Source organism: Ursus arctos, unplaced genomic scaffold (genome assembly GCF_023065955.2).
Source record: "Ursus arctos isolate Adak ecotype North America unplaced genomic scaffold, UrsArc2.0 scaffold_9, whole genome shotgun sequence".
In the NCBI taxonomy this organism is placed as follows: domain Eukaryota; kingdom Metazoa; phylum Chordata; class Mammalia; order Carnivora; family Ursidae; genus Ursus; species Ursus arctos.
Genome location: NW_026623111.1, coordinates 67,703,827 through 67,724,071, shown reverse-complemented (window position 1 = coordinate 67,724,071; position 20,245 = coordinate 67,703,827). Strand labels below are relative to the sequence as shown.

At 36.8% G+C, this 20,245-nt stretch overlaps 1 protein-coding gene across 20 annotated transcripts in view; it reads right to left on the bottom strand.

The window, feature by feature from the left end:
* PTPN13 (protein tyrosine phosphatase non-receptor type 13) overlaps positions 1–20,245 on the bottom strand; it is a 192,272-nt gene that overhangs the window by 12,495 nt on the left and 159,532 nt on the right. For all 20 annotated transcript variants that reach the window (XM_026509786.4, XM_026509790.4, XM_048211896.2 and 17 more), the window contains 11 exons: positions 19,617–19,800; positions 17,900–18,058; positions 17,232–17,403; positions 16,922–17,132; positions 13,125–13,195; positions 10,000–10,061; positions 7,770–7,863; positions 6,714–6,851; positions 6,527–6,615; positions 3,057–3,112; positions 569–675 (listed from right to left, as the gene is read on the bottom strand). In XM_026509786.4, the coding sequence (XP_026365571.2) occupies positions 569–675; positions 3,057–3,112; positions 6,527–6,615; positions 6,714–6,851; positions 7,770–7,863; positions 10,000–10,061; positions 13,125–13,195; positions 16,922–17,132; positions 17,232–17,403; positions 17,900–18,058; positions 19,617–19,800 (1,343 nt within the window). The remainder of the gene's footprint in view (positions 1–568; positions 676–3,056; positions 3,113–6,526; positions 6,616–6,713; positions 6,852–7,769; positions 7,864–9,999; positions 10,062–13,124; positions 13,196–16,921; positions 17,133–17,231; positions 17,404–17,899; positions 18,059–19,616; positions 19,801–20,245) is intronic.

The following is a 20,245-nucleotide window of genomic DNA, read 5'->3' as shown; positions in this document are numbered from 1 at the left end:
TTAAAATTTCCTTTAACAGCTAAGACTTCAGATTACAAAGCACGTCTTTCATTGCATTAATGTAACATTGCCTTTATAAAAAAAAGAGAAATGATACACTGGAGAGAGCCTCATTTCTCCACTGGCTCAGTTATAAAATGAAAGAAACAGAGCAATTAATGCCTGTTTTTAAAAAATGAGGTTGAGATGCAAGGGTAATAATTTCCTGTCTTTGAGCTATTCTACCTATTTTATTGTAAATAAAATGCATTCCTCAACTCTTGTCCAGATTGGCAAAATTGTGACTTTGTGTTTCTAATTAAAGTATTTACACATTTATTTCTGTGTTTGACTTTAGGCCACTGAGAATTTTAGGCTACAGCTAAATATCTACAAATACTAGTACAAATATCTAGTTATTACAACTGAATGTTGATGTTTGTCTATGCGATTTTACTTTATGTATGGAACCAGATAATGTACACGTACAGTGAAATAACACATCCATATATTCTCAAAACTGTAATTTTCAAACGCTTATTTTTTTATCTATTATTTTTGACCAAAAAATTGCTCCTAAAATTCTTGCCTTTAACGGAATCTTCATGGTTTGTTGTTTCTATCGGCAATTCATCACTTCCCCATGTTATCTCGTCGTCATCGTCAGGCTTCCTTTCTTGTGACTTTTGAATCAAGCTATGACAACAAAACACAATGGTAATATTTTCTTCAGTTTTGTCCCTGAAATTAAATATTATGTCCTTGAACCCCTTGTTTCCTCTACAATTATCATATTTAAAAAGAGAACATCTGATTAAAAAAGACCAAGTCCACGATTTCTAAAATTCATTGGTAGATGGAAATTAAACTGAAGTACAGAATTGTTTAATATAGTCTAAAATTTATCCTCAGCAAATCCTGTCTTTGAACCTTAGATTGAAGGAGTCCTCTTGGGGACAGAGGAAGTGGTGGTTTGTTTCTGACCTCCAACATGGATAACCCATTACGATTGTGCTGATATAGCTCTTGTCTTTTTTTTTTTTTTTTTTAAGGAGGCTCAATGCCCAGTGTGGAGCCCAACATGGAGCCCAAACTGGGGCTTGAACTTATGACCTTAAGATCAAGAACTGGGCTGAGATCAACAGTTGGATGTTTAACTGACTGAGCCACCCAGGCGACCCTCTCTTGTCTTTTTTTTTTTTTAAGATTTTATTTATTTATTCGACAGAGATAGAGACAGCCAGCGAGACAGGGAACACAAGCAGGGGGAGTGGGAGAGGAAGAAGCAGGCTCATAGCAGAGGAGCCTGATGTGGGGCTCGATCCCATAACGCCGGGATCATGCCCTGAGCCGAAGGCAGACGCTCAACCGCTGTGCCACCCAGGCGCCCCACCTCTCTTGTCTTTTTAATAGCTACCTACTATTGTACTGTATGGATGTATCTTTATTTATAGAAGTCCCTATTGATGGACACCCACCTTTTGCTACAACTGGGGGCTAGAAGGACACTTCTGTATCAGGGAACTCAATGTAAAGCACAGTACAAATTCTCATTATTCTAGGGGTACATAGTAGAGGCCATCTCCCTGGTAAGGTAGATGGCTAGGGAAGAGAATCTAGGCAGGAGAAATGTTTAGTGATGAGGTGAAAAAGGATAATGTAAAAGGCTGAACACATTTTTTCATTTTCTGATATTCAGGGGGAACAAAGCAGAGTACACCTGTCTGATGACATTAGTACACACCATTAAAGCAAGACATGTACAATGCTCCCCAAATGTCATGGGGGGCAGCAATTATGCTGCTTCTATGGTGGATATTTTCCTCTACTTCAGCTAATTGTGGGTTACAATTAACAATTAATTTGCAAGCTCTGCATTTATGAGTTTTTTTTGTCCTAAAGTATATTTTGTCTGCAAGGATATAGTTTGGATATCCTTCCATCCTTCTTTCTCATTCTTTTGATTAGCTGCTTTAGTATTTCATGGGTGATTGTATTAGTATACCGTAATTTATTTTGTGTATATTATTTTTTTAAAGAAGTATACATGATGTTGCAATTACATTTTTGTAGAAATGTCTTTGTACACACATAGTAGTGGGAGCAATTCTTAGAAATAAAATTACTAGATTGAAGGTTATGTACCACAGTTCTTTGACTCTATGACACCCATCATTGTAAGATACACTATTATTTTGTTTACATTAAGAAAGAAACAATATTGATGATTGTATATCATTTCAGAGGTCTTAAAATTAAAAAGAAAGTGTTTCCAAGAGTGAGTAACATGCAGATAAAATTTATATCTTAATAGTATTTCTAACTGCCTCCCAAATAAATTACATATACTAATCTACCTATTCTCCTTCCTCCCCTTCCCCTGCTTAACAGAGTAGAGCCTGTATCTTTATAACTATTGGCAGCTGGCCCAGATATTTGCTAATCTTTTAAATTTAAATTGTATACGTTTCTCCAATAATAATAGGTACCCCCTTGTCAACTTTACTTAGTGAAAAATTCACTGTCAATTTGCTTTTTTAGGAAAATGCAAGTAGCTCCCTTTGATTTTTAGGTTATCATCTGATATGGAGCCAAATTTATTTTCGTACACTTTGTTGGCCAACTTATATATATATATAACTTTTTAAAACACTAAATAAAGTATCAGGAAAAATCCATTTTGTATTAGAAACTGTTTTCAGAAAGAAACAAAATTGTGGGGTGTTAAAATGTTTCCTATCTTCTTCCGTTTTATTTTAATACTACTAGAAGATAATCACTGTCATCATTGTTGGCACATTCCCTTTTAGACCTTTCTTTCATTTTTCCCATGGTCAAGGATATACTTCTTTTTCGGAGGAATGTTTTAACAAACACATTGTCACATGTCACTAGAACCTCCTTGTAATAGTATTTTTAAAATATTGAATATTCATCCTTAGGTCCATAATTTAGTCAAATATTTTCATTTTATTGGAAAAGAATAAATTAATTTCAAAAGCAACAACTACATGAAAATCTTCAGAGCACTTCTAAAAAGGAATGGAATTGTTATCTTTAAAAGAATATTTTCTTACCTTTCACTTTTTACTTTTTCTTCACAATATTTTTCACAGCCATTCATTTTGACAGACTAAAATAAAGAGAAATAAAAATCACATTAGCCCATTTAAAAAAAAAATCAAACGATCTCATGATGTTCCATTTTTTCTTGTTAATTATTTCCTATATTTACTGTTATGTCCATCCTCCTACAACAAAGACACATATGACATTCAAATAATGTCAAACTATGGCTAAGGCATCTTCAGTGACCCAAGAGTTTTCGCTGGTTCCACTTATTCACCTTCACACTCATCTTGGCTTTTCATTTCTTATAAGGGATATTAATAGTATAGAGGTAAGGAAAAAGCAAGATGAAAAGCTAAAGTCTGATTACTTAGATAGGCATACTTGGAATATGCTTTTATATTACTTCAATTTTCTTAAAAAAGATTTTATCTATTTGAGAGAGAGAGAGAGAATGAGTGGTGAGGAGGGGAAGAGGGAGAGAGAGAGAGAGAATCAGACTCCTTGCTGAGCAGGGAGCCCAATGTGGGACTCGATCCCAGGACCCGGAGATCATTACCAGAGCTGAAGGCAGACGCTTAACCGACTGAGCCACCCAGGCGTTCCTACACTACTTGAATTTTAAAATTTGAAAATGGGCTCTCCAGGAATATCTTAGTAATTTTCAATGTGTTAAATTATCTTTCCCTTTTATTAATATAGTGAGGAGTCTCTCCATGGAGAACATAGATCAATCAGCTCATACTGTAACGGAGTATGGTGTCTCAGAGACCCAAATAGTGCAGCAGCAGTTTGCTACAATTAGAAGAAGATGCCAACTGGCATTCATTCCTTCATTCATAAATAAGACTCAGACATTGGCCTTAAGTATTTCATTAAGAGGTAGTCAAGTGTAGAGTGACAAACTACAGTAGAGTGACAAATGACCGCACTATACTATACTCTTTATAGTACCATGATTAGTAGCTTAACTTTTGGCCCATAGGGTTAAAACCCTAAAACTTTCAGGGTTGTACACATAATTCAGTCATTCCATTACCAGGTATTTACATAAAGAAAATGAAAACATGTTTTAAAAAGAAGTACCCCTATGTTTATTGCACCTTTTTTTTTTTAAGTAATCTTTACACCCAAAATGGGGCTTGAACTCACAATCCAGAGATCAAGAGTCTCATGCTCTACCATCTGAGCGAGCCAGTGACCCTACTGCAGCATTATTTACAATAGCCAAGATATGGAAGCAACCCAAGTATCCATCAATAGATGAATAAAAAAGATGTGGTATATACACACAATGGAATATTACTCAGTCATAAAACAGAATGAGATCTCGCCATTTGTGACAACATGGATAGATCAACAGGGTATCAAGCTAAGTGAAATAAGACAAAGACTAATACTGTGTGATTTTACTGAGATGTGGAATCTAAAAAATAAATGAACAAAAACAACAGAAACAGACTCATAAATAAAGAGAACAAACTGGTGGTTGCCAGAGGGGATGGGGGTGGGAGTGTGGGCAAAACAGGTGAAGGGGATTAAGAGGTACAAACTTTCAGTTATAAAATAAGTAAGTCATGAAGATGAAAAGTACAGCACTGGAAACAAGTCAGTAATATTGTAATAACTCTGTATGGTGACAGGTGATAAATTACATTTAATGCGGCAAGCACTGCATAATATATAGAGTCAAGTCACTATGTTGTATAACTGAAATTAATATACCACTGTATTTCAACTATATTTCAATAATAAAAGTTAAAAAAAAAAAACCCACAAAGCTTCCAGGGTTGTAGAATACACTATTCTGAACCAATTCAGTAAATAATCTACAACTTGTTTACAGTGATCCCAAAGAGATGCACTTATGAAAACTGAATATTTTCAGAAGTTATAAGAAGCTTAAAATTACCCAAATATAGGCAATATTCTAGAAATATAAGATGAAACAGAAAACTTTTCCAGAATATTCCTTAGTCTTCTTTTCAGCTATGGAGATTAGTCATATTTGTCTTTTTCGAATTTGTCTGCTTATGAATATAATTTCCATAGTAATTTTAATACATTTAGAGTTTGGTACAAATGATACTTCACATTTTTATCTCAGTACTTTGTTTCCTCCTTTCCTGAAAATTTTTTTTTTACTTTCTTTGTTTTGCTTATGCTTAGTTAAAATCTCTTCTGAAGTAGAAGTCCCATATATTCGTATGTCAATTTATTAATTTTAAGGATGGATTGGCCCAAAATGTTTGGTCTTAAACATCTTGAATTCTCAAGGTGCAAATTTGTGGGATCTATCTGTACTTTGGTGGTAGAATAACTTATATGATATGAGCTTTAATTAAATACTTTATCTGAGAGATAGCATGAATGGGGGTAGTGGGGAGGAGCTGAAGGAGAGAGAGAAACAGACTCCCCGCTGAGAAGGGAGCCAGATGTGGGACTCAATCCCAGGACCCTGGGATCATGACCTGAGCCGAAGGTAGACACTTAACTGCATGAGCCACCCAGGCGCCCCAGAACCTTAATTTTTAGATTTGTACTGGACAGCTTTACATCCTAATTTCTGCCATGTGAAATTTAAAATCATTTTATCAAGCCACTCTTCTCATTTTAAAAAAAACGTTGAAATATTTTATGGGACAATTATTTCATTTATGGGTAAATCTAGGGAGAATTTAAATTTAAGGTTTTTCTATCAAAGAATAGAAATATTTAATATTTCTTTTGCTTCTTTGTAGAGCTTTAAAGTTTTCATAGTATAGGTCTTAAGTATTTTGGGTTGAATCTATGCCTATAGCTTTTATTTGTTTTTAACTATTGTGAATGAAATTTTACTTAATTGTACATTTTTTAACTGGTTGAAGCAAAGACTTTGTTATGGTCTGTATTGTGATCCCACAGAATTCACAGGTTGAAGCCCTAACCCACAATGTGACAATGTTTTGAGACAGGGTCTTTATGGGGGTAATTAAAGCTAAATGAGGTCATAAGGACTGGGCCCTAATCCAACAGGAATGGTGTCCTCATAAGGAAAAAGAGAAGATACCAGGAGTGCATGAACACAGAGGAATGGCCATGTGGGCACAGTGAGAAGCTGGGCATCCACAAGCCAAGGTGAGAGGTCTCATCAGAAACCAACCCAACTAGGATATTGATCTTGGACTTCCATCCTCCAAAATTGTGAGAAAATGAATTCCTGTATTTTAAGCCACCTAGTTGGTGGTATTTTGCGATGATAGTCCAAGCACACTAGGACAGGCCACAAACTCAAATGCCTATGGGAACCAGACAAATAAATATAAAGTTGTGAATGCCACGGTCAGGGCAGGGGGTGAGCAGTGCTGGGGAATCGGAAATGGTGGAGGCGTTGGAGGCAGAGGTAAGGCCTCAGCAGAGAAAGCAAGTTTTCAATAAGGATTACGTAATTCTAACAGGATACAGCATTTGAGAGTGTTCATCTAGGTATTATCCTTACCTCTGCAAAATCTTCAGGTAATGGTGAGCCATCACAGTCTGTATCTTCTGCTCTATCTTCAGGTAATTTCCCGTTGGTTTTCAATGAACCTGGGAGAGACATAAATAGGCCAAAAGGGGTTAAAATGCTCCCCAGAGGCCTTTTTGTACTCCTCAGTGTACCAGCTTACCCATTCTGGGTCATTTACCTGGAACACAGGCATCTCCTGCCGCACTGTTCTGGTTTAGAAGATTCTGGGCTTCCTCATCCACAACGTCCAGCAGAGACTGAATAACTTCAGCTTCTTGAGGATCATCATAGATATCATCTTCTTGTACATTCGATTCTTGAAAAGCAGGAATTTACATGAGATTTTACTTCAAAAATAGTGATAAGAGAAAGAGACACTGTCAAATTGAAGATAGCAGATCTTTCAGATTTTAAGCATCTCCTTTGAGAAGCAGCCAGGAGCAGAAAAGCAGTTTACACTCGTGGAACCTAGTCATTTCTAGTCCCAGCATGACTCTGGCTGCCATGACGAAAGCAGAAATATAACTGAAAAAGGATAAACCAAAATCTATGCTGTGAAGTAATAACTTCATGCTTATTTTCCTAAATTAATCCCAAATTATTAATTCATGAAAGAAACTCAACTGAAGAAGTTATGTTACAAAGATTCAGGATATACTGGGGTGCCTGGATGGCTCAGTCGGTTAAGGGTCCAACTCTTGGTTTTTGGCTCAGGTCAGGATATCGGGGTCATGAGATTGAGCCCCCGCGTCGCACACTGTGTTGGCCGTGAAGCCTGCTTAAGATTCTCTCTCTCCCTCTCCCTCTGCCCCTTCCCCCCCACCATGTGTGCTCTTGTGCACATGCTATCTCTTAAAAAAAAAAAAAAAAAGAAAGAAAGAAAATTTACAAAGATTAAGGATATAATAGGGCAGCCCAAACATCTTCAAGAAACATTTTCTAAATTATTAGGTGAATTGCTGCTTCAAAGAATATAAGCGACACTATCAAACAAAAACAGCTATCTTTTCTATCATTTAAAAATATTTTTAATATTAGAGATGAGAATGAATATAGGACATTTGTACAGTAATGCCACTAAAAATAATTAATTTTACACTGTTCTTTTATTTCTTTGAACAACAGTCCTTCCTTTTTACACTATAGGAACATGTAAGCCCAATACCTAATATTTCTTTATTACCTGAATTATTAGGGCATTTAGAGTAACTGGATGATTGATATGGAAAACTACCTTTGGAGAGAATCAAGTTTGCTGATCCCTTCATCTGATAAGTAGAGCATTTTCCTTCAGTGTACAAAACTTCAATTATTTCTTCCCCATTAACCTGAAGTATGAAACCAGAGCAAATCATTAGTTTACTATTTTACTAACTTCCAGGATTAGGGAGGGACTGTAGATTGCCTCACCATGTCCTTCTCTCCCTCTTTCTTAGTACAAAATCCATTTTTATCTACCCATAATAGATAAGTGTTTCTAGGAAACATCAGTACAATGGAATGTACAAAGAGGAGGGGACTTTCCATCATCAAAATCTCTGAAAACAGATTACATAACATCAAATAATTATTTTTATTCCAAGAATTCTCACAATGTTTACTATTATAAATTTTGAGTTGCCAAAGAAAACTCTATTATGCGGTATTTCCTAAGTCTGTTTGAATCTCTTTTTTGAGGCATATTTTATGGGACTTATCTTTCATAAAACTTTTAAGGAAAGTTTTATGGATCACTGAACTTAGAAGTTGAGGGAAAGGGAAAATATTATCTTTTAAGTATTTGTGAAGCTGTGACTTGGACACAGACTCTAGTTTAGCGTTCTGGTCAACTTTTGGGTATAAAGATTTAGTCTAAACTCATGTCAGTTTAAGAAAGGTAACAATGGGAACATAACTGTAAATTATTGAATAGAATGTAACTTTCTAATTCAATGAGAAACTGTGAATGCTTCATGGTGCATGGCCTATTGAAAGAAAACTGATTTGAGCATAAATGCAAAATTAAATGATGAGAATAAATTAAAATAATTATATACAAATAAAAGGTGGTTTGCTCTGAAGATCTTACTCTTTTTATTGAGAAAAAGTAGAAATGGTAGATGCAACAGAATTATTTCTTCGTAACTAGTGGTTATATAATGTCAAGTTTTACTGGATTGTGAAACTGCAATCTTTACAAGAAATTCATAGTACAGACGTTAGCATCAAGAACAGAATATTGTTTGAGAGACTTCCTGAAAGATTTGAACTCCAACAAAAAATGTTTGCAACTATGAAGAACAAAGGTCCTAGTTCCTAAGGGTTTTATATTAATTTAAACAAAAATTCTCCCCGTCTCCCTTTCAACAACATGCTGATATTTAAAAAGAAAATGAACACCATAAGTATGACTAACACTAGAAATACATGAAAATTCAGGAGTTCCAGCTTAATTGTAGACCTTATGAATAAACAGGGAATAGTGGGTGTTGCTGTATCTCAGTTATTTTTGTGTCCCAATCATTTCTGCCTAATAATTCTTCTACTGCAACACCTTTTCAGGAGTTGCTGGACCCGTGAGCTGAAAGACAGAGAATTTTGACCTACTGGTCACCAAATTTTCCTTCTACGCTAAATCCAGCTCTTATCCAGAAATCTTGCTGAGATGATACAATTTTCAGATTCCTAGGAGACCAATGCCTCAGCTCTGGATCTTATATGCAAAGACTTTCAAATAGTGGGGTTCAGAACAGACTGTAATGGGATGTGTATGGGATTAAACAATTCCACAAAATGAAGATCCAGCTGGGATCATTTCAGAATGTACATCACATGCCAAAAGAAAATCATAAAACAGAAATGCTAACCAACGAACAGGCATACGTAAGGCCTTAAAGAGAAAGCTCCAAGTGGAATTTAGTTATGTATTAAAGTAGTTTTGTTAAATCACCTCCATATTTTTCCATGCTAATCTTAAATGATTTAGGTTCTTATATTTGCTTAAGTGGTAAAGCATTTTCCATGTCTTTTAAAAAGCAAGTAAGCCTCTATCTTTTGTCAGTACTTTTTTTGTCAGTACTGTCTGTACTAGCAGTCCAGAACTGTCATTTGAGAGTCACTGCTGGTCAACATTAACCTAAAGGACTCTTAATTATATATATTCTTCTCTTCTGGGTATCTAAGACACAACCAGAAGAATTGTGTACATTGATAAAAAATATCCCAGCACTAAAGCTATCTATACAAGTAATTAGTTTATATAAGAGCTAAATGTGTGCCAAATAATGGAAGGTTGCTTCTGTGGGGGTTGTTCACTGTGTGCTTTACTAAGCAAGGCCCATGAGTTCCCTAAAATAGATTCGTACTATCACTACATGTATCGAAAAAAGGCAAATATTCAAATGTGAAATCAGTTTGGCTCAAGACAAACAAGCTGGTTATTTAGCTAAGGAAGTACGACACGAAGAAGGTGGCCTTTTCCTTACCTTGGAGAATGAATTACTAGGAGTGAGGGCAGGCTTGTGGCAAGACTCCACAGGGTGATGACCTGAAAGGGACAACACAGAAATTCAGGGAAGAGCCAGCTGGAACAATAGGGACATGAAAAGAGTGAAAGAACACCCACATTTCTGTGCATATTCTCATTTTTATTAGTACACCAAAAGAGGTCATATTACAAAGTGATTTAAAACCAACCGGATGAAATCAAATACTACAAAAGGGTTTATCCCAAGGAAAAAAAGCTAATTTCTTGAAAGAAAATATTGTAGTTTGCACGAGAGCTCAGTTTGGGCTGAATGATTTTAGTGTGAGACATTGAATATAAATTACCCCAGCTGAATGGGAGAGGTATCACAGGTGCTGACCTATACTCACTTTACTATTTAAGGGAAGGTAGCGAGTCATTCATATCATTTCATAAAGGCTATCAATTTAACACAGTAAAATGAGTTATGGATACAACCCCACAGAACTTTTAATATATGTCTAAACCAAACGTTAATTTTAACTCTCAGCACATCAGTATGAAGATTCAATACATTCACTAAAATGAAATTCTCTCTCTTACAGTTAAAAAGTCATATTTAAAAATAATTTGCTTCATTAAATTATATTTTTAAGAGATTTTGAAAGGTATAGTAAAGTTTGGAAAAGTTAAAAAGGAAAAAAAATAGAAAAGGAAAAAAATAGGTATGTGTCTTCAAGGACTTCCGTTTGAGAATTACCTAAAAATAATGCCATCCAGAGGGGCACCTGCATGGCTCAGTGGGTTAAGTGGCGGACTGGTGATTTTGGCTCAGGTCATGATCTCATGGGTGGTGAGGTCGAGCCCAGGGTGGGGCTCTGCGCTCAGGGGGGACTATGTTTGAGAATCTCTCCCATTGTTCCTCCCCCCACTTGTGTGCACCTGCATGCTCTCAAATAAATAAATCTTAAAAAAAAAAATTCCACCTAGAAAGATGAAGGTTGACATGAAATTTGTAGGGAGGAATTTCTGTAATTATGTGGATGATGTTACAAAGAGCCAAGAATGCCTTTTAATATCATTTTCAGGAGATATAATACATTATTAAACTTGCAGGAAAAATACTAAAAAAGTATACTAATAATAAACTACTGGCTCAAAAAAATCATACTGCAATAGTATAAAATACAATAGTTTATAATTTGTAATCTCCCTACTGTTCCCCTAACTGCCTCTCACCTTCTTTGTCGCCAAGCAACCACTAATCTGCTTTCTGTCACTGTAATTTGCATTTTCTATAACTTTGAATAAATGGAATAATACAGTATAAACTCTCTTCTGTCTGGCTTTTCACTCTGGAGTCATAGTTTGAGGTTATTTTGTTTATGTTGTTTTATGTCTCAACAGACCATTTTTATTACTAAGTAGTATTCAGTTTGGATATATTGGTTTATTCACTCAATAATTTTTGGACATTTGAGTGGTTTGTGATTTTGACTTTTACAAAGGAAGCTGCTAAAACATTCGTGTACAGGTTTTTGTGTGTGGGTATATGCTTTCTTTTCTCTTGAGTAAACAAAAGAGAAGTGGAATGGCTGGACCATATGGGAGGCACATGTTTAATTTTTTTTTTTTTTTGAAGATTTTATTTGTCAGAGAGAGAGAGAGAGAGAGCACAAGCAGGGGGGAGTGGCAGGCAGAGGGAGAAGCAGGCTCCCCACTGAGTAAGAAAACTGATGCGGGACTCAATCCCAGGACCCTGGGATCATGACCTGAGTCAAAGGCAGCTGCTTAGCCAACTGAGCCACCCACGTGTCCCACATGTTTAAATTTTTAAGAAATTGCCTGTTTTATGAAATGGCTATACCATTTTATGTTCCCATCACTGTAAGAGAGTTCCTATTATTGATAACTATATGATTTTCAGAACTCATAAAGAAATCAGTTCTGTGGGAGTCAAGTCAGACAACCCCATAGACAGATCACAAGGCAATTTCTGCAAGGGGGGCAGGGCATAGCTCTCTTTAGCTCTGAAAGTTACCATCAGATGACGCAGAGGTTACTAGAAAAATGCTCTCCTGACTATTCTGTGAGATAGTCTGACTCTAATGTGAACTGGAACTATTACAGCGCAGCAAGGATCCCTAAAGCATTCAAGATAACAGAGGAGGAGGCGAAGAGATGTGCTTTAGTATTCAGCAGACAAATCACAACTGCAGTAGGGAGATTCCTTAGGTATTTATCTACTACTACCTGATAACCTACAAGTTTAGTTATGTACGAAGTACCGAATTCACGTTTCAAATACATTAATTTCAACCACATTCCCCTGTGTCTATTGTTCTTATTATTATATTAACACTAGCATTTAAAAGCTACACTTACTGAGCCCAATTATGTAAATGAGAGCATGGAATCAGACACCCCAGGTTTAAATTCTGGCTCTACCATTTATTAACTCTGTGAGCTTGGGCGAGTCATCAAACTTCTCTTGGTTTCCCCTTCTATAAACGGAGGATTATAGTAACACTATTCTCACGGGGCTGTTGTGAGGACTAAAGCAATTAAAAGAATGCTTGGTCCAGAATAAGCATTAAATTTATGTTAGCGACCGCCACAACTACTAACACTACAATTTCTATTACTATGCTAAAATATAAGACAGATACTTTGTATATTCATTGCCATGTTCACGATGTCCAGACAAATGCCTGGCACAGAGAAGAGATTCAATAATTGTCTGAACTAATTATTATGTGACGATCATTATGATAGGCATTTCATATATCATTATTGCATTTATGCTTTATTATAAACTTCCAAGATAGATACTACTAATATTCTTATTTTACTGATAGGAAATAGAGGCTTAGAAATAGATCAAGTAACTTGCTAAGGTCACACAGAACTTATAAGGTCAGGTCTATTTGGCTATAAGTCCCATGGTCCATGCTGCTCTATTTCCTATTACACACTGAATTTTAGAGATGCATTTATTTAAGTGTAATTTTTTGCACTTAGATCCTGAAAAACACTCTGAAGGGGCAATAAAAACATTGTAGTGACAGTCTCCCAACTTGCTTTTGGGAAAAAAATATTTATCTCTGCATAACTACTTGTGTCATAAAATGAGTGTATACTTGCCATTGGCTTTGGTTGACTGTGGAGTTGAAACGGCAGACCTCTTAGAACTTGGCACCACTGGATGACCATCTCTGTGTCATTAAAAAAAAAAAAAAAGAATAAAGAAAAGGCAATTCCAAATTAAGATGTTTGTTTAAATACCCTCTGAACCCTTTGCTAATTATTGAGCCTCAGGAATTTTATTTTAGATTGGCTTTGGGGGGACTAGGAACCCACGAAGCTGTAGACAAAATTTCTATCAATTTTAATCTATGTATTTTCTGGAGGGAGATATTCTTGACTGAAAAAAGATTAAGAATCTCTTCTTTGGGGCGCCTGGGTGGCACAGCGGTTAAAGCGTCTGCCTTCGGCTCAGGGCGTGATCCCGGCGTTATGGGACCGAGCCCCACATCAGGCTCCTCCGCTATGAGCCTGTTTCTTCCTCTCCCACTCCCCCTGCTTGTGTTCTCTCTCTCGCTGGCTGTCTCTATATCTGTCAAATAAATAACTAAAATCTTAAAAAAAAAAAAAAAAGAATCTCTTCTTTACATGATCTTTCTCTGGATTTCAGTTTAACACACTACCACATTTCCCCTTTCATTTTATTTATTTTTATTTTTTTAAAGATTTTATTTATTTGACAGAGATAGAGACAGCCAGCGAGAGAGGGAACACAAGCAGGGGGAGTGGGAGAGGACGAAGCAGGCTCCTAGCGGAGGAGCCTGATGTGGGGCTCGATCCCATAACACCGGGATCACGCCCTGAGCCGAAGGCAGACGCTTAACCGCTGTGCCACCCAGGCGCCACTTCCCCTTTCATTTTAAACACTTGTAGTATTCATGACCTAATTACTTAGTTCACTGTCACTCAGGTGATAGTTCAAAGATACCTTAGGAATTACAGGTCACTATGTTTCGTATATCTGAAGCCCCTGATATGTGGTTTTTTTTTTTTTTAATTGTTTAAAGTGAAAACCTAGACATAATATATATGTTCAAACGATTATAAGAAAGATAGTACCAGCCAATGTGAAAAACTGTCAGAAAGACGGCACCTTGGAAGCAGAGGACGAGTATGCAATCCTATCGTTGCTAGTGCTTGAGAGAAGAAAAGGGAATCTGCCTAAAGTATACACTGCTGGGAGAAGCAATTTGCCATGGGCTCTGTATAGTCTTCCCGGGTACCCCAGAAGTGCAAGGCCCTGACTGCTTTTTAATCTGTGCCAATTCTCAAGGCTATGTTTGTGGTGAGAAAGCTCGAGGGATGAGGTAACCTCTCTCTCCAAATAAAAAGCAGGTTTTCTTACAGGCTGCCATAAAGGGGCGGGTTCCTCTTCTCCTCATGGCATTCCTCTCCTGTAATACAACCCACTGCACGTTAAGGAATTCACTAGGCCCACACGTGTCATCCTCAGGAGACTTAGAAGATGTGTGGAACTGACACCAATACCATGCCCATGCTGCTTTGTGGTTATTAAAAAAATATTTTGTCTCTGATCCAGGAGTTTTTTTTTTTTTTTTTTTTTTTTCTGATCCAGGAGTTTCATACCTTCTACCAGCACCCAAGAAACAGTAACTGTTTATTAGCTTGCAAGTAGGGTTAAGACCACAGACCCTGCACAGTTCTTGACATACAGACAATTACCACAGATCTCTACCCCTCCATTACAGCTACCCTTTGGACTTTAAAGAGGACAGATATATACAGTAGTGGAGAAAGCTGGAGGAAGAAAGAAGGAGAAAGTAATTGTGGCTAGCACCACCATAACTGTGGTGACTACAGTGAAGATAAAAGCAGAAAGGCAAAAGAAAGTGATTTTAGGGCTGTGGTAAAGGGCACTCTATGGATTTTGAGGCAAAAAAATTCAGCTATATCTATGCTTAGCGGAGATGTTAATTTTCACAAAAATATTTTCCAGGTTGTTTGAACACTTTCTCCTCCACTAATTAACATTCAGCTACATCTATGGAAATAAATGTATGCCAATCAAATTTTTAGAAATACAGGATGGAAATAGATCAGGGATTACCTTCTAAGATAAAAAAGTACACAATCTAATTTAAAGGTTTAGAAGGAATGTTTATGATCAAATGATTTAATTACAGTTCCTGTATTTTGAAAGACATGCTATGTAAAACTCACCATGTAGTACAGATATAAATGTAACATAAATCTGTAACCTAGAAAGCCTGCCTGTACGTACCTTATAGCGGGCAGAATAACGGCCCCACAAAGGTGTCCTAGACACCTAGGAGGATTCTAATCCTCCAAACCTGTGAATATGTTACCTTACTTGGTAAAAGGGATTTTGCAGATGTAAGTTAAGGATCTGAAGACTGGGAGGTTACTGTGTACTATCTAGGTGGGCCCGAGGTAATCACAGGGGTCCTTATAAGTGAAAGAAGAAGGCAGGAAAGGCATAGTCAGAGAAAGAGATGTGACAACAGAAGTAGAGTGTTGTGACTGCTGGCTTTGAAGATGGAAGGGGGCCATGAGCCAAGGGGTATATATGGGGAATCTCTAGACGGTAGAAAAGGTAAGGAAATGGATTTTCTCCTGGAGCGTATCAAAGGAATGCAGCCCTGATAATATCTTGATTTTAGCTCAGTGAAAACCACTTTGTATTTCTGACTTCTAGAACTATGAAGATAACAAACTTGTATCATCTAAGTCACTATATTTATAGTAATTTGAAACTAATATGTACATTTTTTCCAATTTATTTCTATTATTAAGTGAAAGAAAAGTGCTCATTAGCACTTCTTATAATGTGGAATTGTTACAAGGTGTAGTGAAAGTGATAATTATATGCCTCAATGGCTGTAGACCTGAGGTTTGGGTAGGACTGACTTTGCCCCAGCTCTGGAAATGGGCCAGCACTGGCCTCAGCCAATCAGTATATTCTTATCCCTTTGCCTCAACTCAAGGACTGGTCTTAATTTAGGTCTAAGACAATCTGCAGACAGTCCTTGCTTTACCATGGTTATTGGGGCGACTTGTCAGAAGATTGTTCTGGATAGTGCAGTATGCAGGTGTGAGACATGAAACTGACACAGCCATTTAACAATCATGAAGGAAGGGGCGCCTGGGTGGCACAGCGGTTAAGCGTCTGCCTTCGGCTCAGGGCGTGATCCCGGCGTTCTGGGTTCAAGCCCCACATCAGGCTCTTCCGCTATGAGCCTGCTTCTTCCTCTCCCACTCCCCCTGCTTGTGTTCCCTCTCTCGCTGGCTGTCTCTATCTCTGTTAAATAAATAAATAAAATCTTAAAAAAAAAAAAAAAACAATCATGAAGGAAACACAGAGAAGAGAGAATAACTGAAAACAGCAAAAAATGGAGACAGAGCCCTGATCAAACTTTGATGACCACCTCATCTTTGGACTTTTAAAATCATATAAATCCTTTATTGTTTAAACCAAGTTGAGTTGTATTTTTCTGTTACTTACAACTGAAAATATCCTGACAAACATGGTAACCACCCTATTAACAACTGCAAACATGTATCCAAACACTAATCCACTTAACATGCTCTTGGAATCTCCTATCAATAAATCCAGTCTGGGGGTGCCTGGCTGGTTCCGTTGGAAGAGCATGTGACTCTTGATCTTGGGTTGTGATTTTGAGCCCCATGATGGGTGCAGAGATTACTTAAATAAATAAAAAATGTTAAAAAAAACAAAAAAGTCTGTTCTAACTTAATTCTTACCAGTTTAGTCTGTGAATTACTAATTTAGGAATATCTTTTTAAGACAGCATAAGTGTAATCAAGAGCCTGAAACTTGTGCCAACACACAAAACCCACAAATAATTGCAGAGTACCTTGTTGCTTTCAGGACTACTGAAGGAAGTGACATGTCCAATGCTCTCTTAGCTTCTTCCAAGGTCATTCCTTGTGTGCTGACTCCGTTCACATAGTGGATGATGTCTAATAGCTGGAGGTTACCCTCAATGGCTGCAACTGAACTCGGATTGATATCACTAATATATACCACTTGATGAAGGCTGTCATGACCTCCAGATAAGGAAAAACCTTCAGGGAATAGAAAATATTGGGTTCCTTAGTCTTAAGAGTACTTACTTTTAACCTAGCCAAGAAAATCACACTGGACAAAGCTTGAATGTGCATTACCCAACTCCTCCTTGTTGCATGTTAATGTAATATCAGGTAGCAAATGAGGCAGCACTGGCATCCTGGGTAGTTCTAGAACTCGTCCTAGAACTAATCTGACTGTCTTGGGTGCAGCTCGGAGCAGATTCACTGCATCTGTGTGAGTCATGTTTGTAACATCTGTATCATTAACCTACAAAAATGAGAAAAAGGCAAAACAGGATTAGAAGTTGCTATTGAAAATACGGTGATCTTCCTAGCTGTATATTAGCCAGTAAGAGAGTGCTCTCTAATTTATTGCTAATTCTCTTTATTGTGGAAATCTTAAGTACAATGATCAAGTAATTACATGTGAAATAATAATGTAAAATACAAAGGCACCATTATTTTGCTAATATAGGAAATTTATCCTCATGGTAATTTAAGAAACTTTCTGTTCCTGATACCCAAGATAGCTTATTTAATGCTTTAACTGAGATTAGAGGGACTTCCTAATTAAAAAGGGAACTGTAAGCATTCCCTAAACTGTTAACTATATAAGGGCCTTTATCTTTAAGAGGTGGAGAAGGAAAGTATAAGCCAAACAAATAAATGGAGTGTTATATTAACTCAATCTTCTTGTTCTTCCTTCTACAGCCTGGCTTGGTTTTTGGCTACACTTGCACAAATCCATTCTGGTAATGTCTTACCTTTAGGAGCCGGTCCCCAGGTCTTAGCCTTCCATCACTTTTGGCTGGATCCTGAATGACATCATGAACATAACAACCAATACTCTGATTGCCTTTGGTTACTGTAAAACCCAGGCTTCCTTTTTCTGATTTAATTAGGGTAATGAGGAGTTCTACTTCCTAAGGGAAGAAAACAGTGACTCTTCAGGTTGTCTATTTTTGCCCATCGATGAACAGAGAGGACTATTATTTCTACTGAATGAAAGAGGAGGAAACCAAAACCACTGATCTTAACCAAGTGAAGAAGCTAGGTCTGTTCAATTCTAGATAGAATGTACCCCCATGTAAGAGTTGGGTTTAGATACAACACTATGTGTTTGTCTAAAGACAGCTGAGACAAAACTTACTTATGATTCAATTTTTGTATTTTTAGGATAAGCAAGGACACATTAGTGATTATACTTTGATGATCAAAGAATACATTTTCAGTGAAAGGTTCAGAAAAATTCTTCATATATTTCTAAATAGTCAAGATAGATGCGAAGAGCCATAAAAGAAAAGGTTTTCTTGTAAAGACATGAAGCCTTTGGGTGACTAAATATTACAACTTCATTTAATTGTATAAAAAAGTTTTAAAAAAAAGATTTTGAATGAGATATGAAGGTTGCTTATAGCTTATAGGGTGATGACACACTTTAAAAAAAAAAAGATTTTATTTAATTATTTGTCAGAGAAACAGAGAGACAGAGAGAGCACAAGCAGAGGGAGCGGCAGGCAGAGGGAGAAGCAGGCTCCCCACTGAGCAGGGGGCCCGATGAGGGGCTCGATCCCAGGACCCTGGGATCATGACCTGAGCCAAAGGCAGCCACCCAACCGAATGAGCCACCCAGGCCTCCTTGATGACACACTTCTAAAGGAAATCATTCAAAGATTTTCTTCTTTCTGAGAAAAGATTATTTTCTACTGCTGAGAACCAAACTGAAGATGTAGATGTTACACACACACACGTGCACGCACATATACGCACGCTTCTGGACAAACCAAGTACCTGGAGAGATTAACTCCAAAATGTTTATGATTTTTAGATGGTGAGATTATCAGTGGTTTTAATCTTTTTTTGTTTGTTTTTTAATTTTCCTACAAAAATGTTTATTACTTGGATAATAAAAACAATATTGAAAAAGGCTGATTCCAACCAAGGTAAAGGATATTATTCTTGGAAATTTGGCTTCAAACTGAATGTAAAGGTTTAGAAGTCTTAGGGCTATTACTACAATGTAAAGGATTCCATTTGGGGACACACACAAAAGTGTGAAGGAGGAAAAAATCACATTCAAACTTGATTAAAAATTAAATAGGCAACTCATCAGAATTTGGGAAATAGCAGACACTGTCTTAGGTGCCCCACATATATATTTCATTTAATCCTGACCACAATCCTATGAGGTTACTAGCTCTATTTTATAGCCCAAATTACTAAGACTCAGAAGAATTAAGTAATTCTACAGACATCTGCCCAGTTATGGCAACTCAGTGGTAGGGCCAGGATTTATACCCCGGTCTTTTTGCCTTTCCCCATGATTCATAGCACAGAAACACACCAGATATGTTATCTATTTACTGGACTTGGATATGAAGCTACTTTAAAAGATTGCCTTTTCTCTAAAGGGAAACTGTGTGTGACTACATCTTACTTGAAAAAATATGGAATTTTCTTAATACAAAGGAAACAACTCACCAGCTCAAAGTCTTCAAGGTGGTTTTCCAAGTTATTTTTCAAAGACGTCAAGCTTTCTTGTCTAGTTGGTTCAGAAATGTGATATATATGATATTTATCCATTAAATTAGTGGAAGCAGATTCTGCTTGGGGTTGATAGCTCAGCCCAAGAGTCATGTCCGGTGGTAGAGGGGAAGGAGGATTGCTATACAGACAAAGGAGCAAGACTATTTTCAAATACATTTCAATCCAATATAGTAAGTTTGTGCCACAAACAGAAAATGCTTAACAAATACTCCTGTCTGCTTTTGATTGCGATCCTAGCTAATTTTTGCCTGACTCTAGACTACGAATTTATTTCATATCTGTTACATGCTAACATTACCAATTTTTATTCTCTGTCCAGGTTTTATTTTGAAGCTCTTTAAGCTGCATAAATTAGTGAGACAGGTTAAATAAATATACTTTTGATTCCTAGTTGTTAATTCAAGGCTGAAGCTAATGTTATCGGAAACCTAATGTGTGTTTCAACAGAATAAGAAAACAAAAAAAGAAGAAAAGAATGCAAGTCTTATTTCTGTGGTTATTTTGGATGATACAATGGGAAAAAAACCCCCAAACCCCAAGAACTTGAACAAATAATGGGTGCA